The sequence below is a fragment of the Episyrphus balteatus genome, chromosome 2 (assembly GCF_945859705.1).
Source record: "Episyrphus balteatus chromosome 2, idEpiBalt1.1, whole genome shotgun sequence".
Lineage (NCBI taxonomy): Eukaryota > Metazoa > Arthropoda > Insecta > Diptera > Syrphidae > Episyrphus > Episyrphus balteatus.
In genome coordinates, this window is record NC_079135.1 from 92,391,588 (window position 1) to 92,416,607 (window position 25,020).

At 29.9% G+C, this 25,020-nt stretch overlaps 1 protein-coding gene across 1 annotated transcript in view; it reads right to left on the minus strand.

Annotated features, from left to right (window-relative positions):
- LOC129912353 (proton channel OtopLc) overlaps nucleotides 1-25,020 on the minus strand; it is a 144,788-nt gene extending 119,768 nt beyond the window's left edge. Inside the window, exon 1 of the mRNA XM_055990574.1 lies at nucleotides 23,429-25,020. Within this exon, the coding sequence (XP_055846549.1) occupies nucleotides 23,429-24,600 (1,172 nt within the window). The 5' untranslated portion in view covers nucleotides 24,601-25,020. The remainder of the gene's footprint in view (nucleotides 1-23,428) is intronic.

The window sequence follows — 25,020 nt, forward strand, 5'->3', positions numbered from 1 at the left end:
TTTTTTCGAAAGTTAAAGAATGATTTAAGTTTGAATGATTGCCTAGATAAAGTTTTATGAAAAGTTTGTGTTACCTACAACCGCGCCGCACTTGTTTTTATGGAAACAAGTAGAAAGTTTAATGAGGCGCGCACAAAATACAAAAGAATTTATGCCTTTTTCTGATGGTTTTTTCTCCTTTTTTTTTGCACATATACAGACGCGTATCATGGTTGACCTATATTTTTCTATTTGAATCGACGATTATGGTAAAGTTGATGGGGAAAACGCCAAGTGAGTGAAAAAATTGAAGTATTTTTTTTTATATATAATTTTGAGATAAACAACAGGAGTTGAATTGGGGTGTGAAAACTATTTTGATGTTGGTAGTAGATTTGATTCCCTTGAAAGGAAGTTGATTTTTTAGCTCTCAAAAATAACAGTAACAATGAGGGAAAGCAGTTTTGTCAATTATGATAATGGTTTTCGGTAGATTGTAACAAGTTGGTTGATGGATTATGTTAAAAACCAACCATTAGTTTGAACAAACTTGCTGTAATAGTTAAAGCTTTATTTGAGAAAAAAAGGGTTTTCACTTTATTATCAAAGTGATATTTTACAAATTGTATATTTTCTTAAAATGCAAAATAAAATCCATAGTAATTTTTTCGGGAATGCAACGATTCCCTCCAGCAAAAATGGATTTCGATTTGCGTACAGAGGCGCACGTTGAGTTGCCGGGGCCCCGGGGCAAAATACAATTTTGGGGCTCCTTTGATATTTGAGGATCCCTTTGATATAGAAAAGAGCAAATAAAAAAGTACGTATACGCCCTACTTTTTTTTTGGCATCTAATGTATCATTTGTTGGTCGTTAAGATTATTCATGTAACATTTTTTGGGTCCCCAAGATAATATATAATTTTTCTTTCAAAAAACCGATTAATTTTTTTGGGGCCAGCATTACACTAAAGAATATAATTTGCCTCTCTTATGTCCTAAGTGATTCATGTCAAATTCTTATCTTTTTGCTTCGTTACTTATGTGCATTGTCTCCGATCCGATAATTTCTTTACGGAAATGAATCAAGGGAAAGTCAATCTATATGTTTTCATTGAAAATTGATTTTTGAAATGAGTTTCTCTATTACAAAATTGTATCTGAAGTCTCCACTTGAAAATACTTTGTGACTCAAACAAAGTATTACAAAATAAAGCAATAATCCAGTCAAATAAGGGTTTAACCTCGGAATGAATGTTAGTAGAAATTTTTTTTGCTCAATATCTTCCTTTTGCCATTCTATAACATATCTCAAAAGTCTAGAAAAATCTCATGTCCGCTTGTCGCGATTTCAAGGTCAAATCGCGAAATGGAGATTTTCAAAATTAGCAAAAATAGGCTATGGTATTATATACACATATGATACATGATTTCAAGGTATTTTTTAATGCTGATTAAAAAAAACCTAAAATCAAGACAATCTGACGTCTCTGGAAAAAGTTATACCTGTTTTTCATCTGTCAACTCATATTATTATAACAGTTGCAAACTTACTCCCGAAAAACCCTTAAAAGTTATGGTAGATGAACCAAATTTTGAATGAAGATTTTAGAATCCATCATTATTAAAAATCAAAACAATCCATTACAAAAAATATATATACCTACGAAATAATGGTATTTTTTGATGGAGGGGCAAATTTTAGGATATGCACTAAAGAAGATTCTTGTTCATCTTAGGAATAAGTGCTAATAGGCTAATTTTTTCATTTTAATCTTTGTTTGGATATTCTTTAACTACCCTCAAAAATCTAAAAAAATCTCATGTCCGCAAGTCCTAATTTTCTTGGTTTGAAAATAAGGTGCAGATTTTAAAAAATTAATAAGAAAAGTTTAAATTTTTATATGTATACCAACATAAGCGACATGATTTAAAGGTATTTTTTAACACTTATTCCAACAAAACTCACAAACAAGTCAACCTGACCATCCCTGAAAAGTAATGCACCTTATTCATGTTGATCTGACACAAATATCTGAAGAGTAGTTTTTCAATTTTTTTCAAATCTGCACCTTATATTCAAACCAAGAAAATTAGGACTTGCGGACATGAGATTTTTTTAGATTTTTGAGGGTAGTTAAAGAATATCCAAACAAAGATTAAAATGAAAAAATTAGCCTATTAGCACTTATTCCTAAGATGAACAAGAATCTTCTTTAGTGCATATCCTAAAATTTGCCCCTCCATCAAAAAATACCATTATTTCGTAGGTATATATATTTTTTGTAATGGATTGTTTTGATTTTTAATAATGATGGATTCTAAAATCTTCATTCAAAATTTGGTTCATCTACCATAACTTTTAAGGGTTTTTCGGGAGTAAGTTTGCAACTGTTATAATAATATGAGTTGACAGATGAAAAACAGGTATAACTTTTTCCAGAGACGTCAGATTGTCTTGATTTTAGATTTTTTGGAATCAGCATTAAAAAATACCTTGAAATCATGTATCATATGTGTATATAATACCATAGCCTATTTTTGCTAATTTTGAAAATCTCCATTTCTCGATTTGACCTTGAAATCGCGACAAGCGGACATGAGATTTTTCTAGACTTTTGAGATATGTTATAGAATGGCAAAAGGAAGATATTGAGCAAAAAAAATTTCTACTAACATTCAGTCCGAGATTTACCCCTTTTTTCTCCTTATTTGACTGTATTACAAATCTTCACGATACGTTTTCAAAACTATATTTGAATAAATTATATAAGTGTTGTATGTCGTTGGAAAGCTTATTTTAACTGCTATTTATATCGCTGAAAATAAAATTTTTTTAAAATATATTTTTAATTAATATAATTTTTTCACACAATAAGCTTTTATTTGCAGTTATTTAATTTCGAATTGAGTTTTAAATGTTTCCGCTGTCTTCCGCTGTCTACTTTTTTTCACAATTTTGTTCTTTGGTTTATGTACTACTATGTACAAAAAGAATTGGCTGCTTTTATTTGCTTTTCTTTGATAGAGAACGATATTTCTGTCGAAAGACATAGTAAAAAAACGTATTTTGGTGCATCCTTACCTGTTTCAATACATATCTTGAGTTCTATTGATCGCACTGTCAAGATTGATGTCTTCAGGTTCTAAGGAAATGACAGAGCATCAGTCCTTATATTCAGAATGTGATTTTGTGTTAATTTAGCCTACTCACATTATTTGGTAAACTCGCGATATTTAACCCCTCGGAAACCATATAAAGCCGCGATTTAAAGGTGCCAGACTTTTGAATTCGTTATTAAAACACATAAGGCTATAAAACTGCATACTCACATTTTGGTTATACCTCCACAAAATTTGCTCTTAGACTTAGTATATGCACCCGAAATTGAAGATATTTGTATTTTGAACAATGCTGTCATTGTACTATTAAAAAAGTCTAAGGTAGCAGAAAAATGATAGAATTTAATATTGTAATTGTTGAAAAAAATTTCATCCATGGAAAAAGTTACATAGAGATTTTATTTACTGATTTTGATTTTACTCGAAGATTTTCAAAAGAGCCGTTTAAAGTATTTAATTAAGAAGGATTTTCGTGAAAATTGACAACTAGTTTTTTTTTTGTGATTTCTTTTTTTGCTCTTTTCTCAAAAGCGTAGTTTTTCGCCTATTTCACTTTGCCTTACAAACGACTTTATTTAAGATGATTATAATCAATATTTTTTTCTTATAATTTTTCAAAAAAATAGCTTTAATTTCAAATAACGTAACACAAACAATCTACATTGAAATGTATTTTTTCTTTATTTTATACTCATAAAAATAATTAAGTAATTTTAAGACACGAAAGGAAGGCCTTTATAAAATTAAGAAACCAGTTTTATCTTATTTTGCAAAATTTGAGAAAATAATCTTTTAAGATACAAAAGTTAAAGATTTTTGAGACGTTCTAGCCTAGTCAAAATCGTATTTTTTTAGCTTTAAATAGACGTTTAATACTTAAATAAAAATATTAGCTAAAAAAACAGTGTGTCAAACAAAATTGTACTTTTTGAACTTTGCCTAGCTTTTCAAAGCTCAAAAAAAAGTTACATAGAGATTTTATTTATAATTTGCATTTAAAAAAAAACTACGCTCAATGATTTCTGATACATTAAAGATTCCAAGATACATTAAATGTTCCAAATTTGGTTTAATTATTTCAGGAGACAAAAAAGTTACAGATATTTTTAAATACCCTAATCAAGCGAAAATCGTACTTTTTGAACTTTGACTAATTTTTAAAAGCTTAAAAACAATTTTAATTTTAAAAAAAGTAAGTTGAATGATTCGTTATATATCAAAGGCATTATATTCCAAATTTGAAGCAATTATCACAAAAGACAACAAAGTTACAGATTTTTGAGACGCCTAAGGCCATATGGGCCCACTGTGCACCGCCCCGTTTGCCCCAATGGTGTGTATGCCCCTGTTTGCGTACATGTACTTAAAAGATATGCGTTCATTGTTCCATTCATAAAAAGTCGAAATGCATCAAAATGAAATTCCACCAAATGAGTTTTATAATAGCCTTTCGATAGACAAAATATTACCTTTTATTAATAAACTGCTACGAGCTCTTCGACACAATTGATGAGAAATGTACCTAAAATGGATTTAAGAAGAAGGGAAAATCTCCTTGATATGAAAATTGATTACCAGAGCTTGCACGGCATGACTTCCTGAAACGGACCAAGCTTATTGATTTCGTAGTAGGCAAGAAAATACTTTTAAGTATCAAAATATTCTCCCGCCTAACAGCAAACTGCTACAGGGTTGCTGCCAGGAGTGTCTTTCTTTACATTTATGGGCACCGGGCCTTTGAGGATGTGAGGCCTTCTGTAGGAAATAAATTAGAAGCTTTTTAATTAAAATACTTACTTAAATTTCACTGGACTTTTTTCAAATATTCTTTAACATTTTTTATACACACGACAGTCAACATTTCTTTCTCTTTGAAACTTTGAAAATTCATAAGAAAAGTACTTTTTTCTCACTTGCGCAATTTGAATGTAAATAAGAGCGTATTAATTGTTTTTTAAACCAAAATCTAAAGTTTCTGCATCATTTTTTTATTATTTTTCTTTCGGGCAAGGCTTTAATAACATGTTTAAATATGAAAATATTCAGTTTTTCTTTTTCGCGTCTTATGTATAGTAGCTTTTAACCACAAACGAAAAAGTTGGATCGTTTTATTTTGCAGGATTTTGTTGGTACTAGAGATATTTCACATTTTTCAACAGTAATCCTTTGGCCAAATTGTTTGACAATGATTATTTGGAGCCTTTGCCAATTTCTAGAAAGATGTAGTACCCCTGATTTTTTTTTACTCGCGATATAGTAGGTAGGAGAAAAATGCGAACAGTGAGATACTTTTTTTCAAATTGTTATATTTCAGAAAGTTTCCAAGCTATCTCAACCAAACTTTGAGGTCACTTTAAGACATATTTTATCTTAATATTGCAGAAAAAGTTATAATTATAATTATAGAATGAATGAGAGCATTACAATAAACTAAAATGTAGAAAAAGTAAAACCGTCTCACTGTTGTCAAGGGTTGCTATCAATGCGAAAGGCTAAAGTGAACAGTGAGACGGATGAATAAAATAGAAACAAATTAACGAAAACGTCCAATAAGTAAGTAACTAGTAGTTAATTTATTAAACTATGTTACTTCAATTCATTACTTCAAAAAGGTTACAAAAAACAGGAAATAAAAACAAAAGCAAAAACACCACAAAATATCTAATACTGGGTCTGGGGTCTCAAAAGTCCGTTTGTCAGGTTGTCTGTCGGTCTAGTCTGTCGGTATAGCCTAACTGGATGGCCGGATCCACTTCAAAATTGTTATGTAGCAGTTTTTGGGCCTGTAAAGAGAGGTTTTTGAAATAAGCTTTTTTCTAAAATTGTTATTAACGGATAGAACCGATTATTTTTAATCTGATTTTCTCCAAATGTCTTGCTTAATTTCAACGATTTTTTTTTACACAAAAGCACTTAAATAGTTTTTATATGAATACAAAATACAATTCTGAAAAAATTATTATAAATTAAAAAAATTTTTTTTTTTTGAAAAATCGAATTTTCGAAAACGGGATATTGAATTTTTTTGAAATTTTGGCTATTTAATTTCTACAAAATGGCATACCAACTTTATTTAAATACTTAAAAAAAAATATTTACCTATAAAAATTATTTTTTTTTTTTTTAACGGGTTTAACGATTTTGAAAATTTTTCTTCCAAAAATCAACTACAATTTAATAACAAATAACAAAAAAAAAAAAAAAAATCACATAAGAATTCACGATTTTGTTTGATAATTTGAATCCAGGAAACTGAATTTTGAAGTGAAATGGTGTTTTTTAAGATTCTAAAAGAATTAAGCTAGTTTTTGCCTTCTTTTTGATGAAAGTGGGATTTAATTGCACATCCAGATGGAAACACATCTTTTTTGAAATTATATTTCCACCTTGCACGTTAAAAGAAACCAACTTTTCTAATGTGCATTTTGTCCCCACTGAGTGAGAACTTTGAATAATGATTCGTTTTAAGATTTTAAAACTAAAGAGTTTAAGTACCTAATTACTTTTCTGGGCTTTGATTTAGAGTCCAGAGAGTGTAAGCAAATTTTTGCAAGAAATAATAATTGTAACAGTGTTGAAAAGTTGGAAGTATCCCCAAGAGTCAAAAGTGTCAATAAAAATAAAAGTTTTTGAACTTGATGTTGAAAAACACATTTTTACAACAAAAAAGGGCAGAAAAAACTTGAAAAAGTTGATACCTTAACTTTAAGTAGATATTGTTTGTCTTTCAAGAATAAATGCTCGAAGTAAATTTTAATTTTTGTTTTTATGTATAAAATTGTTAAATATATGAAAATTTTAATTTTTTTTTCATTAAATAATGCTAAATTACAAAATAAGCACTCAGTTTTCCTCGCAATTTTTGCCTTTTATTATAACGCAATTTTGTATCCCCTAACTTGAAGCTGCAAATACATATACTTTTCCAAGAACGTTTTCCCCGAAAATCACTAAAAATAATCAAAATATAAGATAAAGTTAAAGCCTTTTTAAATCATTAATCATTCCTTGCTTTACTATATTTCCTTCAACATTTCCAAACTTTGCCAACTCAACCAAAAAATTGGCATACATTTTTTCTCTTCAATTATAATGAATGAAGTGAATAAAAAATCACCAAAAAAGTAAAAAAAAAAAAAAAAAAAAAAAAACTTTTCAAATAATAAACAAAGTTCATTCACTTGTCAGTTAACCCATTTAAATACTTGATCCTTAGTGCCCAAGCAGACTTCACTCGGCGACCAACCAGATACAACGACTGTAAATACACCTGTAGTAGTCCTGCTGTTCCTGATGCTATAGTGCACCGAAAAAAAAAATTGATAATAACAGCTATCAAATTAACATTTTTCAGTGACAAAAGTCGTCCAACAATTAAAATATCAATTTTGATATTTTATCATATCATTTTCACATTTTTTAATTTCAGATGGGATGGTGAAAATTTCACTTTGACAATTAAAATATCATTTTGACATTATTTTACGTTTAAGTGGACAGTGAAAATTTCACTTTGACAATTAAAATATCAATGTTGACTAGATTTTACGTTTTAGTTTATTATAATGAAACCTATTTCTTTCTTTTTCTTTTTTATTATTTTTATTATTAAAAGAATTTTCTTTCTTTTTTCAAAACATTACTGAAAGGGAATATTCTTTACAAAATAATGATCATATTATTTTTTCTATTATAGGTGATATAATTGTTTTGTTATTTTCTCCCAAACTATGTGAAGTAAAATCTTAGTGCCGATCAAATTTTATCAGTAAATCATACATTTTACTTCGAAAAAACACAACGCGCCTTTAAATTAGTACACATTAAGAATTTTGTATTTAATATTTTTCAATAATTTGGAATGAGAAATTGATATGAAAAAATGATAATAAAATATCAAAAAAAAATTCCAAAATGTGACATTTAAATATCATCCTGATAATAAAAATGTTGTTTTAACATTTTAAATATCATTAAACACATTTTATAGAGCATTTTTGGCTGATATTTAAGAAATGTTAATTTGATATTTAAAAAATGTTAAATTGATATTGGTTTTTTTTTTCGGTGTGCAAAACGTTGTCGACCCAATTTCCGGCAATTGTGCGGTCAACATTATTTACTAAGCCTACAATATAAAACGGTTTTTCCTCGGTTCGTTAGGTAATAAAAATAAAATACACCAATGGAAAATCCTTTTTAATATTACCAAACAAAATCTCCAGAGCCAGGTTCTCTACTAGAACTTCCCTCTTTAAGGCTATATAACGGCAGAGCTAGAATACGCGAAGGGTAACAACCTTTCGCGTATTGATTCCATTGAAAGGCAAAGTGCGCGTAAAAAAGGAAAAAAAAAAATAAAACACCACCTCCGTGCCATTTTACAGCATCCACCTTTACCATCCGGGCTTTCGTAAGCCTCCAAAGGGAGCTATGATGAAGAAAAAAAAATTAACACAAAATTTATGTAAGGACGTGATGTTTTTTTTTTTTTTTTGTGTTTATTAAAGAACGATGGGGATGTATATTTTATGAGAGGATATGCACTTGAATTCTTTTTTTTTTTTCTTTCTTCACAACTTTGAATTGGAAATGCACACATGTATACGATACGAGCCAGGTCCTGGCTGCCAGGATGCGGGTAAAGGACATATATAGAGAAAATGATATCTGAATTTGTACCAACATCAGTTTCAGTATTGAGTCAGAGCAGAAAGAGTTCCTTTACATTTGAGCATCTGATCCTGCAGTGCAGATAAAAAAAAGCATATGTTCCCATATGCTAAACATTAGAATTGAGTTCTTTGCCGAGGTGTTTTTGTTTATTGTATATATTGAAGGGTCCTTAAGAGGATTAGTTGGGTTAGGTTATATTTTCTTTTGAAAACTGCCAGACCTGCTGGGCGTGGCTGTTACACTAATTGAAGTGTCTGAACTTTGTATGGATTTTTATTTTTGTTGTTTTAACGAAAAATGGCAAATGTAAACAGCATTTAACTGTGGAACTGGAATTTTACAAATAATTTGAAAGTGGTTCAAAGGGTTATTACAAATACCTACATTTTTACAATCCATACAAACGTAAAAAATAACTACGAATGACTTTCAAAGTAAACAATGTGGTTAATGATTCGTAAAACTGTTTCATAGATGATTTTCAAAAGGCTTTTGTTACTTTTTGATGCTGATTATTACTAAGAATTTAAAACTGTATCAAAATAAGTGAAAAAGTAAAGTTTTTTTTTAACTTGACAAAGTTTCAATAGTTTTTGTAGTGAATTAAACAAAGTGTTTTAGAGAATTATCATTCATACAGTCAAGTTAGTTTTTGCAACAACAATTTTTTTTTAACAGGTTTTACATTTGTGCATTTAATTGCTTCTCGATACTCCTAAACATAAGAAAATAAAATCCTGCATATTTTCACTTTGAACCATTACATTGCTGGCAAAAATTTAACTTCAAAATATTAATTTTTTTTATTAAAATATAAGAAGGATGTCGAAATTGTGCCAATTTAAAATTTAAAAAATAGGTTGTCTGTAAAGCCGGTTTACGGACGATGATTTTACGTGATAACGTGGTAAGAAAATGTTTAAAATGAGTCAGTTGAAGCGTTTATTTATTTCAAACAATCATAATTTACAAGAAAAAGCCAAAAAAAAATTACCTTTTTTCTTTTCTCATTATATTAATTTTTTATTTTCAAAGCTTACAAAAAAAAATTTATACCAATAAAAAGCCAAATATTTCTTCTAAATAATGAAACCATTTTTAAATTTTTACAATGCAAAAAAGTATTAAAATAATTTATTAAAAACAATCATTTCTTATGAAAAAAGTGACAAAATCACTTCCATCACCCAAAAATTCATTTTTTTGATATTACAACCTATAATAAATTTTATACCATGTAGCTTATTGCTTCCGCTCAAAATATATATATCGATCATGTCTATTAGGCATCTCCAAAAAGAGCTAGAATTTTTTGAACTCCATCAATTTTCATCAAAAAAAGCAGAAAAAACATATAATTTTATGTTCTCACGCTATTAATTCAATTTTTTTTAGACATTCTGTTAAAAATTTTATATCATGTAAAAGCTTAATTTAACCTAATTTCACCTTTCATATGACGTTTCAATCTTATTTCTGCGATGCCTAGAAAAAAAGTAAGAATTTTTTAAAGCCAATCATGTCGAAATTCCAAACTGAGATTACGGTACTTCCCACAAGTTTTTTAATTTAACATTGTGTAGCTTGTAGTGAATGTATAGTTATGAGTGATATACCAAATGAAAGGTAACATCATCAGGATGCTCAATAAAGTTAAATCAAATTTGTATTTGCTTTAGATCAAAAGATAGAATCTGTTGAATAATAAAACTTTATTTTACCGTTATCTCAAAATATCTACAATATAAATTTCATTTATTTATCTCTTGACAAATAAACATAAAATAAAAAACGGTTAAAAAAAGGTCAAAAACTTGGGACAAAAAAACTTGTTTTTCCCGTTATTCGGTCAAAAACCATTTTGAAATACCAATTTTCTGCACATGTATGCGCACAGTCATAGACTACATGTTCTATAAGCTTGAGATTTTTTGAATGCTTTGAATTATAAAAAAGCACAACAATTTCATACATAACGAATCCACTTTAATAAATTTTCTACTAAAACAATTTATCAACAAAAAAATATGCATATGCTTAACTTTGAATACCTATTCAAGAAAATTTCATCAACTTTCCGTCATGTTAACTTTTTTGTAATTTTATTTTTTCGTTTGTCGTCGTTGTTTTCAAGGTGGTTTTTTTTTGGATGAGAATACTTAATTACTTTTCCGGAAGGTAATAACTTCTGAAGTTGATGTAGAGGATCAACTTTTCACTTTCAGGGTTAATTTTCTTTATATATACATTTCTAAAGTAACTTTTTCAAGATAAGGACTTAGGATATTAATAGGGACAAAGGATACATATTTCTCTTTTGCTATGCAAATTCATGTAAAAAATAAAGTTTAACAAAAACCCCCCAAAAATTCCTTAAAAATTCATCTAAAATAAGAAAATTAAAATTAATCTAAAATTGTTTAACTTAATTCTCAATTAAGTCAGTTTAAGATTAAGTGACTCAACACCTCCCTCAATTTTCTTTTCTTTTCAAAGAAAATCTCTTTGCCTTTAGTCAAAATTACAAAAATTAAAAATTTCCTAATCACAAAACTTCTTCTAAGAATCATCCTTGACATCATTTGATTTTAAGTATTTAAAAGTCTTTATGAAATTCTTTGACCCAAGATGCTTAAAATCTTCCCCAACGAAAGTCTCTATTTATTTTTATTTTTTTGATAACAATCTGTTGACAAGAAAATCTCCCGCCAAATGAAAAGAAATGGCAACAAAAAACATCAAGAAATTCTACCCGACACGACGACACGGACGAACGATAGCAAAAATATAATTTGTATAAATAATTTATGCGCCCTCATTCCACACCAAATGTTATGACTACGTCTCTGTGTTCAATGTTCATCCGTTTCATGGAGATGTTGCTAGCTAGTTGGTACATTATGCATAAGGGAAATTTATTTCAGCGGTGACACTAATGTAAATCCCAATAAAACTCACACATATTCACAGGCATCTTTCTATGAAGGAATAGCTCCTTTTTTCTAGGAAAGGGTCGAACTTTCTTTTTTCTGAGAAAGGGCCGCATACTTCACTACTTTTATATGTATGTCTAAATACAATTAATCTGAAAAAAGTACTAGAATCCGTAAAAAAAAAACAGATCTGTTCCTGTGTTGGTACCAAAGTTGAAGCAAACCTTAGACGCACTTTATAAAAAAATGTACCAGAAGACTAGTTCCTGGACAGAAAGCCTTTGTGTTAAAAAGTACTTTTTTTTCACAAAACGAAGATTTGGCATATTCTGCACACAAAAAAGTACTAGAAGATCAGTTCTTGTGTTACAACCAAATTTGAAACAAATGCGTTCTGAGTTATTCACACAACCTAGTTTGATTGAAAACTCAACAAAACTGGAAAAAAGTACTAGAAGCCAAATTCCTGTGTTGGTATACACAGGGATACTTCCTAGAAGAAATAGCTCCTTTTTCCTAGGAAAGGGTCGGAATTTCTTTTTCTAGGAAATTGCCGCAGTACCTGTTACTTTTATATAAATACAAAAAATTGAAAAACAGTACTAGAATCCGTCAAAAAAACAGATGTGTTCCTGCGTTGGTATCAAAGTAGAAGCTAATCCGTCAAAAACAGGTGGACAGAAAATATTGTTATAAAAGGTAATTTTCCATTTTATTCATAAGAAGTTGATTAAAATTTTAGACACACTTTAAAAAAAAAAAATTGTACTAGAAGACCAGTTCCTACGTTAATTTTAATTTTGAAGCAAATGCGTCAACAATAGTTTTAGGGAAAATTAAAACAAAAAAACGACTTTTTCATACTTAATCACTTAATCTAGTTTGATTAAAAGCATTAATACATTATGCAAGATAGTACTAGAAGACTAGATCTTCCGCTAGTAACAAAATTGAAACAAATTCTTGAACAATAGGTTGACGGAAAACTTTGTGATAAAAAGTATACCTATTTCAGATTTATTCGTAGGACCCAGTTTGTTTGAAGTCTTCGACAAAGTCAGCAAAAAAGTACTAGAAAACTGTTTTCTTATTTGTCACCTTATTTGAACAGGGCTTGTGATAAAAATCACATTTTTTCTGACTTTCTCACAAAAATAAGTTTGATTTTCAGGTATTTAAGAAAAGTACTAGAAGACTAGTGCGTTGATACTAAATTTGAAGCAAATGCGTTTACAACAAACGGATAGAAAACTTTGTGGAAATTCTTTTTTCTGACTTATTGACATAACCAAGTTTGATTTTTTTTAAATATTCTGCAAAAAAAGTACTAGAAGATTAGTTATTTTGTTGGTACCAAAGTTGCATCAAGTCAATCAAAAACAGGTTTGCTGAAAGCATTGTGATAAATAGTAGGTATATTTCAGACTTATTTTTCCAAGGTTGATTGAAACCTTGGAAAAATTCTCCAAAAAAGTACTAGAAGACTGGTTCCTGTTATGGTACAAAATTTGAATTAAATGGATCAAAACAGATAGACAGGACTCTATGTAATGAAAATTACTTCTTCTCTGACTTATTCTAAAAACGAAATTTGATTTTCGAAATATTCTGCAAAAAAGTAGTAGAAGTCTAATTCCTGTGTTGATGTTGACACGAGAAAATGCGTCAACACCAGATAGAATAAAACTTTATTTTAAAAAGTACTTTTTCGGGCGTAATCACAGAACTAAGTTTGAGAAATTCTGCAATAAAAAAAAGTACTAGAAGTTTTTTTCCAGTTTTGTAAGAACAGATAAACAAAAAGCTGATGATAAAAAGGAGGTACTTTTTTGTCTTATTAAAGAACCCGGATTGATTGAAGTCTTCGACATATTATGAAAAAAGTACTAGAAGAATAATAATTAATGAATAAGTACAAAATTTGAAGCAATACCTAATTCTTTGAACCTATTTTGATTGAACCCTGGACATTTTTTTATGAAAGTAGCAAGAACTTTGGTTCTGTAAATCTCAATATTTATCGAACTTAAAGCTTGAATAGCATTTCAAAAACTAATTACTTCCGTTCCGTGTTTTCTATTCAATGTTCGCTAGACCATATACTTTTATGACTTTATAGCCGTCCCCAAAACTTCCCAATCCAAGTCCACATACAAAAAGCTGTTAACTATACCAATGCGAGATTCCTAACTTGTGTAACTCCGCTCGGCTCTTACAGATGTCAATTATTATTTTCGTCTGATGTTTTTGTGTCCCAAATACATGCCACTGACGACGAGCTATATGATATTGGATTTTCAGTCAGTATTGCTGCGAAGTTTTATTATACCAACACAACAACACTAGCAACAAACCAAAACACATTTTTGCTTCTGCTTCCATTTTATGGTTATGACAAGGAAAACACCCTCGTCATTATTTCGTTCGTTCGTTCGCATTTGAAGTATTTGCCTTGTTGAGCTTCAATCAGGTGCTTTTAGAGCTCCAACTCTACAGCCTGTGCCATGCAATCAGCTGGCATCAATCGTCACGCAAATGATCAGGTACACACACACAATTTGGAGTATAGGATATCTCATCATGAACAGAACAAAACTCCATCACTGCCTATTAACTAAATATCCTTTGGAACAAGTGAAAAGGAGCGCGCGAGTGTTGTTTATGGTGGGTTTGCTGTTTGTTGGCGTACAGAATTGACTCCCAAATGAGAAAGAACATGGATTAAAGGTGATGGAAAGGTATTCGCAGTTGTTTTTATACATAAAAAAACCCTTGACTTTCGCTTTCGCATTTTATTGCCGACAATCAGGCATCACCAAGGTACACTTTTGTAGAATAGGAATGTTTCCAGGGCCCTATTTCACCAACTACAAGTTACAAGCACAAATTTGTAACTTGTAGATCACAAGTAAAAATTTGTAGAATGGAATTCTGTTTCACAAAGTACAAATAAGTAATTCACAAATTTGTGATTATCGAAAAAAAAATTACAACTAACTTTTGAAAACCACAAGTTTGTAGAATTACCGTTTCACCAAATATATTTTATTCTTGTAAACAACAAGTTTATCTCACAAACTTGTAAAGCTCGTTGTAGTCTTAGCGGTGACCGTTGAGTTACTTAACTCATAACGACATAGGTTAAAATTGGTTTCAAATGAAAACTAAGTTGATAACGAGTATGAAAAAATAGGATTGCCATTTTTAAAACTTGAGCTCTTATTTGGCAAACCTATTTTAAACGGAAAATTGTCAAATTACTAATACTGTCATATCTTAGTAGTTTGATCAAATAAGAAAATTGTTTGGGCATGACAAACAAAATTGTAAATATATATTAAGATTTTTTTTTTGCTGGATTATTTTTATATTTATTATTTTATAATCCATATCCATGGATTTATAAAAGTAAAATAAAAATATTGTTAATCGTGAGGAAAATTAATAAAATAATTTAAATAATGAAGAACTACAAATTTGAGAAATAAAAACAAGCCTCTTTGATCAAAAGAGAACGAATTTTTACATACTTAAGAGGCAGGTTATAGCGATCAGGAAAATGTTTTCAACAGATATTTTGCGATTTTTTCATTCGATTTGAAACACAAATGCTATTCCAATTTTTAAAGCATTTGTTTTCCATTACAAATAAAAAAAAAAACAAATATTTATTACAAATAAAAAAAAAATGCGTTAAAAAAATATTGATTGCAACTGAAATAAATTGAATTTAAAAAAAAAATATTGCAACTGAAAAATATTTGCCTTAAAAAAATATTTATTGCTTTTGAAATTAAAAAAAAATCATTTATTGCAAGTAAAAAAATTTTATAATGAAAAAAAATTGCATTAAAAAAATTTGTATTGCAACTGAAAAATATTTGCATTAAAAAAAAATATTTATTGCAAATAAAAAAATTTGCATTAAAAAATGTAATTGCAGCTGAAAAATATTTGGATTGAAAATAAAAATTTTATTGCAAATTAAAATATACTAAAAACAAATTGTATCGCAAATTTTCTCAATAGAAAAAAAAATCAAGGCAAAATGTGTGTGCATTCAATATTTTTTCTTAATAATCGTCGAATTTCTTACAAATTTTGGGTATCTGACCATACCTACATTAGTTATTTCAACTACCTATACTATTGAACCTTATCCAAAGCCAAAAAGTCGAAACTGTAAGGGATTCGACGAATGTTAAAAAAATATATTTAATACACACATTTTGCATTTATTTTTTTTTTAATGCAGAAAATGTTTTATATGTAATATAATTTTTTTGTAATGCAAAATATATTTATTTGCAATAAAAATATTATTTCAATGCAAATATTTTTCAGTTGCAATAACATTTTTTTTAAAGCAAATTTATTTATTTGCAATAAATATTTTTTTTAATGCAAATATTTTTCAGTTGCAATAAAAATTTTTTTAATGCAATTTTTTTACTTGCAATAAATGATTTTTTTTTTAAATTTCAAATGCTTTTTTACAACCCTGAATAATAATAACATAGCTTTTCTAAAAATAATAATAATGGCCTTCGGCGTAAGGCCATTTAAAACACTTTAATCACTCTAAATACGGTTTTTACAAACTTGTAACAAAAATGACATACGTCTTGACTCTTGTAGAAAATTTTCACAAATAAATAGAAACTTGTAACTTTTTTTTTTTTGGTGAAACAGAAACCCACAAGAAACTTGAAAGCTCACAAATTTGTTACTTGTAAAATACAAGTTTTGGTGAAACAGAAAATTGATTTTTTTCACAAATTTAAAATTGTAGATTACAAGTACAATTTTGTGATTACAAGAAACTGGTGAAACAAAATTAATCGATTTTTTCACAATTATTGTGAAAATTACTTGTAATTACAAATTTGTAAGTTGGTGAAATGGGGCCCAGGAATCATGATAAAAACAGAAATAAGGGAGCAATATCTATGGCCGAATAGGGTAGATTAAAAAAAACAGTGAAAAAATAACCACCACCTCCAGTGCTATCGCCAACGAAACGGCGACGCTACGCCACCTGGAAGGAAGAAATGTGCGCTGCTCTTTATTCATATTGAGGTGTCGGATGCACTGTGATTGTCTTTGTTTGCTTCGACAATGACTACTATGATGGCGGAATGTTTATAAGGACGACGACGGACGGGAGAAACGACATTCAATACAGGCAGCAAGCAAAGGTTGTTGGTATTTCCACAACGATGAAGCCTCCAACAGGATTATTTGTTTTTATTTCACTTTTCCACGTCTGTCCGTCCGTCCTTGGGGTGTAAAGGTCACATCCACATAAAGAACGAAACGAGCAATGAAGAGTTGCCTTTTTGTGTTTTTGCACATTCCTGGGCTTTTAATGAGATTAGGTGTCGTGTAGGGTACTATACTTGTATATAGTTGGAGTCAGTTAATTGCGAGGCAATTCAGGTGCGTGGGAGTATAAAACTGTATAAAAGGAAAGCCTCAGTCGTAAATAGATTATATCCTATAATGGTTTTATATCTATGTATTTATATATGTTTTGTAAAAGCCATTGCGCTTCATGGGATAGTTTTATATAACTTAAATATAGATGTCTACATGAGATAAAATTTAAAGCTTTAATTTTAAATACTTAAATATACTTCATTTTATTTTATATGTAGTTTAAAGTGAAATAAATGCCAGTGCATTTCCACTCGTGGAAAGGTGAGCTTTTCTACTATTTTTTCATTAGAATAAATATCATTTGAAGCTGTTATTTTTATTGATTATATTTTTGTTTTGAATGTGAATTTCATTGAAGGTTGATTTATAAAATTAACTTAACAAAATAAAGATGGTTAAAAATGGTTTTGCGTTCGGGTGTTCAACGCAACATTGTCCAAGAATCCAAAAAATGTCTGAAAATATCCTACCTAAGCCTAGCATGCAGCTGAAACTAGATGAAATTTTCCATACGAATTAGCACAATGAAATCTTGAACGACAAATTTCCATTTATGCTCTTCTTTTTTCAGTACGCAGCTCTAGAGAAAAATTGTTGAGTTTTCACTCCCATTTGTCACATACTTTTTATTGTCCTGGGGGTCAATTCCCGATCTGTGAAACTGTGAAGTGATAAGTTTTATAACGTTTTCATAATAAATTCGATTTCGGATTAATAAAAAAATTAAAACAAACTCCAAAAATGTAATAAAAAAATTCAAAAATTAAAACAAACTTCAAAAATGTTTCATATGAAAACTAAAATGATACATTTTTTTATCACTTCACAGTTTCACAGATCGGGAATTCAATTTGTTAATTTTTTTAGGTTTTTTTTAGGTTTAGCAACGATTTTTTAATCATCAGGTTAGACTATCAAACGAATAAAGTCAATATCAAAAAATAGATATTTCTAGGAATTAGCACTATCTGAGGTTTATCAGACTATTGAAAAATTGGCCCCTAAATAAATTGGGAATTTTTTTATTTTGATTTTGACAGAATCATATTTTTTCGTCAAGCAGTTGAAACGAAACGAAAAATTTTCAAGTCTCTAAAGTCAACAGCGAACATGTTCACGAAAAAGTATTATCGAGTATTATGTCAAAATCAAAACAATAAAAACGCAAATCAAAAAATTTAAGAAATAACAGCAGAAAATAAGTTTTAAAACAAAAACAAAAAAAGTAAAATAAATTCGGTTCAAGATTTCTTTGTGCTATTTTTGTATGGAAAATTTCGATTCGCATTTTCGCTGTCGACTTCAAATAGTGAATTTGTAACAATCTTTGTATAAGTTAATTCGCTTTCGAATATGATAACAGCAATTTTTCATATGTTGAAAGCTCCCGGTCCACGATTTTAAATTAAAGATGCATAAAACTCATTTTTTTTTTTAAATTAAAGCCTAATACGCAGCTGAGCTAAAAGAAAAATTATAAGCTAAGTCTCCAAAGTCGATTGCGAAAAAAATTTTAAATTTTCCCCCAAGGGAATAACCTTAAACATTTAAGTGCCAAGTTTAAAGAAAATCACTTGACAATTGTTTTTCATTTAGCATATCGAAAATTACCTTAAAAAAAATCACGAATTTGTGTACTTATTTTCAAGATTTAAATTTAAATTTCACAGTCATTCGATTTTATTAAATGGAAGCAGTAGACGAAGTGATTCAAAACGAAGACACTCAACGATTTTTTGATAGATGTGCTGTTTTTAAGAAATTTAGAAAAATATTTTATAAAACCAACTATACCTAAAAATGAAATGATGATCTTAAAAATGTTTCAAATGTTTAAAATTATCGTAGTAATGGATCAAGTTTATCGCATTTAAGAATTCATAATATTTTCTTTTGTATGAAACAAACTCAAAAAATAATTGAATAATAAAATTGAAACACAAATAAAAATGGGTGTTATTTTTTCAACATTAGCGATTTTATTTAACTAATTTCTAGTCATTTTTATTCAAAAACTTACAGCGGTAGTCAGTTATGTGCTTATTTACAAAATTAAAAATTACTCGGTCACTATGGCGTATGTGTAACATTTTTTACTGAAATTTTTTTTTGTATATTACAAATTTTTCTATTGCTAGACAAATCATATGAAACTATTTCTTTTATTTAAAATACTATTATTTTATGGACTATTTTTGTGTAGTCGCAGAGAGAGGGAGTGTGTTCGAGAAAAATTACAATAGCTGCATTTTTTAAAAGAATTACACAGGTTGACAATAATAAAAATATTTTTTGTGCTTGGGTTTAATTTGCACTTTTTGGGTCAATGGTAAACCAAAACAATAGAAAATCACCCTTTCCCTTCCTAAGATTTGCTTTTGTAGTGTTGGAAGCAAAAATACAATTTTCATACCCTGTGAGCCTAATTCCAGTTTTATGAGCTATAGTGCAAAAACCGTGCATTGTACAAAAAAAACTGTTAAGGTATAAAATGTAGATAATTTAAAGTCCTACGTTTTTTCTAAAGCACTCTATCCGACTTAAATTATAAGAAATAAAATGCACGACTGGGTCGCACGTACTTGCTCTTGTAGTTCAAAGTATCGTTATCTTAAATATCTATCGGAAATTTAAGATTTTGTTTAGTGTCGAGAAAAAATACAAAAAAAAAATGAAAGTTAAAAAAATTACATTTAAATTTATTTTTTTCAAAAACCTTTTAAAAATTTTTTTTTAAAAACTTCTTTTTAATTTTTTTTACATTCGCCAGTTCAAAATTATGTCTATAAATTTTGAATAAAATTGACTTATGTTTTGATGAAATTTATGAACTTTAAAAATATGTCAATTTTTGAAAAACGGCAACGCCATATTTCCGTTCTCCGCATTTTTTGAGAAAAACTAAAAACGCAGTTTTGTTAGAATCAGTAAGAGTATTACGTACACTAAATTTAATCAAAATCGTTAGAGCCGTTTTCGAGAAATTTGCAATACCTCGAAAACGTTATATGGGAGATATGCGTTAAAACGGAGATATTAAAAAAATAAAAAAAAGGGGTCTAGGGAATTACGTAAAAGTCATCTGTACCAAGTTTCAAGCAAATCCATCCATCCGTTTAGGCCCTAGCTCGATGTACAGATGGACGTACAGACGCACAGACGCACAGACCGACGGACGGCATGACGAAAACCACTTTTTTGATCTTCTCCATTATCGTAATGTTGGTTTTGATTAAAACCTCAATTTTTTTTTTCTACACGAAACCAATACTTGCCCTATAGAGCAAGTAAAAAGTTATGATGAATACAAGTGTTCTTTTGCTCCTAAAAACTCAGTTTTGTTGAGTTCAAACTGAATTTTTTTTTTGATCTAACTTCAACTTTTGAAACTTTTATACTTTTTTGAAAACTGCAATGCCGGGATATATTTAAAAAAAAAAAATAAACCAGAGTCACATAATACAAATTTTTTCGTCTTGTTGTTCTGAAATAAAAGTAAGAAATTGAGTTTTTATGAAATTTGGAACTGTTAATTAATATGCAGAAAAATGGCGTATGAAATAAAAAATATTTTTGTTAATTAATTGTTTCTTATTGTTAGACAATGTTTTAGTGAAAGAATAAAAAAAAAAACAAAAATCAATAATGGGCAGAGGAAGCAAATACTGTTGCAAAGTAGGGATTTTTCGAAATTTCACAAGAACTGCATATTTAATCGAAAACCTCAAGGATTTGGGATCAACAAGTTACCAATTTCTGAATAATCTAAAGTTGGCCTATCAGCACATTTCGTTAGATCCATTACTTTTTAGAGACCCTGCATATGCAACAAAATAATAAAAATACTATGCAAACAAATTAATTTAATTTTTCAATAAATAAAGAATTTCAATATAAACTATAGTAGCTAATTTTTGGATACAGTTATTTTTGTAAATAATTATTTTTGTTTAATAAAAATACCATCGGAGTGAATTACTTTTACCGTTAATATTGAAAATAGAAGGCTCCCATCTGACAAAAATTCGAATAAAACGAAAATTTCGATTTAATTTTTCTTTTTTCTTCTTAAATTTCCTAATTTCTTTATTTTTTCTGAATATGAATATGAAAACAACATTAAAATGAAGAAAACAAAACAAAAATCAGCCAAATCGGTTAAGACGTTCTCGAGTTTTTGCCAAAATTAAGCACGACAATTTTTGTAAAAGACAGATTTACTTGAATACTGGAAATTGCTCTGCTGACTTGAAAAGCAAATTAAAAAAAAAAAATGTTTTCCAGATGAGAATCAATATATCATAATTTCATAGTCACAACCCAAGCACAAATTTCGTGTTGACCTGTGTTATAGAACCAACACAAATTGTATGGGCAATACAAAAAATGTTTCATCCCTCATAGCAAAAATATATTATATCAAATTTTAAATGAGCACAATATGCATTCAAAGATTTTTATTTTAAACTTTTCTATTACATTTTTTCTAAAACGTTTTGCATAACCAATTTATTTTGTAAAAAATAGTACCCTTACATGTGAGCAGACTTACTTATTTGCTATCGCTGTGAATGGGCAATATTTTTAAGATTATTTTCACCTTGCTTAATATTATTAACTATTTTACCATTGTAATCTAAATTTTAACGCGTTTTAAAATGCCTCGTAGATATTACAGCGTTCTGAATTCAAAAGTCATGCCAAGTTTTAAGAGAATTGAAAACGAAAATTATGTTGGTGTTTAACAATTCTTATTTATAAGAGACTATAAGTGCAGATTAAGAACTTATTGCGTATAAATATAAGTACTGAGAGTGATTCTTGTAAACTGTTTTTCAACATGGTCGTAATACGAAGACGAGGAATATAAGTTAGAAATTATGACAAAAAAATAGATTTTCAATAGTTTTCTTTTATTCTTATTTGATTTAAAAGTTCTTGATAAAGAGTTTTTAAGTTATTCACTGCTTTCAATAGATTTGCGGAGAGAAATTAGTTTGAAACCTTCAGAAGGATATTAATTATTACTCCAAATAGAGTTAAGGGAAAAAGCTGCATGCTTTTATTATTGCGGAATACTAAAAATTCATATTGCAAATTCATTTAAAAATTACTCAGACTACTACTATTTCCAGGAAACAACTCTAAAACTCTATAAAACTACCCGGTTTTTGCAACAATTTTCAATATTTTGAAAAATTTTTGCAAAATGTATGGGAGTGTCAAATATCGTCAAACGTTTGCTGTTCATAGTGACAGCCAAAATCTAAACCCAACAAACCTAATAGAAAACCAAAGCTCTTTAAAAAGAAGACAAAGTATTTTGTCTTCTAAATTTAAAGACAAAAGTGTTGGAAGTATAAAGTTACTTTCTAAAAACACCCTTAAGGCTGTTATCACAGCTTTTTTTGATTGTGATCTGCAACAACTCAAAGGCCTTATTTTACTTCCAGCTGAAAATTCAATCGAACAAAAAAACATATGTAGGTTTTTGCTTGCGATAATATCAAACTACAATATTCCTTCTAACCGCAAGCCTCGATAAACTTTTTCTTCTTTCCACCTAAAAAAAAACTTTTTCATATTCAATATCTATGCTCCTATATATGTACATATATAAACTCCCAAACACACACACAAAAGGATATTAATCTTCAGCAGAAGCAAAGCCCCGCGGCAGCTATCAACTTGAAAGTCCTTTCTTCTTTTCTCTGAAAATGCATTCAACGAACGTTTGTTGCACAATTTAGGTCAGTCTTTTCCAAATAAAAAAAAAAAAAAAAAAAACCCATCATAACCACATTTATACCCGGTTATATTTTCTAACAATGGTTATGCGATGGGCTTGTTTGGTTCAGTTATGGTTATGATGATGTTAGGTAACCCAATGCAAAACTGTAGCGGCACGGTCGGTGCAATAACAAAGATAGGTACTATATTCAAATGAAAGGTACTTGAGAATACTAGGTTAGTACCGTCACATTAATATTTGATTAGATTGGATGTGAATTCGAAGAGAATAGAAAAAAAAAACAAGAAAAAAAAAGGAAACAAACGGAACTTCCTTATTTACCAACCTCAAGCTATTATATGATTGCCTACCCTGCCTCCTGCCTGGGTGGAAATTTTATAAATTTTGTATGTGCACCAATTAGCGGAATATCAAATCACAGTGGTGCGGTCTCGAAAAGTTCAACGAACTTTCTTTGTACATATATTTTAATAATTAAAAACTATAAAAAGTTAACGTCTGTAAAGAGTCTTAAAAACAAAACTTACCTCTCCCTTAATGACAATGACTTGGGCTGAATGAGATGCGGAGCAGCTGATTTCGGAACAGTTGGTCCTGGAACTGGTATTGGCATGGTTCGGTGTGGATGTGTGGATGATGATGTTGGCACAATTACCACCGGTTCAGATTCAATTCCTGTTAAGTCCGTTGCCATGGTCATATTACTGCTAGCTGCCGGTGTTAGAGGCAACGAAGTCGAAAATCCATTACTCGCTGGTGTTGTAATTGTCGTTGAGGAATCATCGTTGTTGCCTCCGCCAATGCTTTGTGTTTCTTCTGGATGTAGTCCATTCATTGCAATAGCGCTAGCTCCGTTACCATCGCTCTGTTGGTCTACGTCATTATCGTCGTCTACTTCATCAGCTTCGTCGTCTGCTTCAGCTTCTTCTTCGTCTTCTTCGTTGGCATATGTCTCATCTAATTCGGGAACTTCAGTTGAACCTTTGGCCTCTTCCAGATCATTGAATGCTGGTGGTGGTGTTGTTGGACCGTTGTTGCCACTGCTACTAGCACCACCAGGCGGATGTGGTTGTTCCTGATGCATCATTAGTGACATTGGTGGTGGTGGAGAGCCTGCAGGCGACATTGGCAACGGTGGCAATGGTGGCGGTGGTGGAGGAACTATGGATAATGGTGCACATGGCGGTGGAGTTGGTGGTGGCGAGGGGGATGACGAAGAAGGAGTAGTCTCCTCCGAATCAAGGACATAGTGCATATTTGGGGGTAGTGGGGGTAGAGGTGGTGGCATCACCGCTCGATCTGCATCGTCATCATCATCGTCGTCGTCCTCATCATCGCCTTCGGTGTCAGTTTGTAGGTCCGCATCGGACGGTCCAGATCTATAGTGTGGTGATGGTGATGGAACTTCGGGAAGTGTTGGTAAAGGATGCGAAGATCCTGATGAACAAATTGTTATCGTAGTTGGGACACTAGTAACTATTGATTGTTCTGTCGATTGTTGGGGTCCTTGAGGAATAGGGGTAGGAGTGGGTAAGGTTTGAGGAGGTGGCGGTGGTGGTGCCGGAGGTCGTGCTATAACAGTTGTATCGACTTCCTCAATATCAGAGTCAATTCCTTGAGCAAAATCCATGTAAAATGAATCTCGTGAATCACTAGAGCCACGACGGAGCTTTAACGAAAGATCCGGTGAGCTATCCATGATTGAAATTTAGTTAGTTTTTTTTTACTATTTTTTTTCTTTCTTTATAGAAAAAATTGAACACCTTTGGTGGTTGTTTGTTGTTGTAAATTTTATTTAATTTAAATCTTTAATGATTTTTTTTTTTTTGACACATTCATAATTTTTTTTTTTTTAATTTTCTGATTAAACTCACAACGACTACGTCACGACATAAATTTTCATCACATTCATTGTAATCATATATCCGAAGCGTTCAGCAGGGTTTGGGTTCTAGTAAAAAAAAAGAAAAAAACAACACAGACATAAAAATACACACACACACACAGAAAGACAGACGAAAATATAGGGATTGAATTCCTGCGACGAAGTTTACCGAAAATTTGGTGCAAAATTTCAACTACTTCGTCTTTCTCTTTGGTTTTTTCTATATTTTTTTCC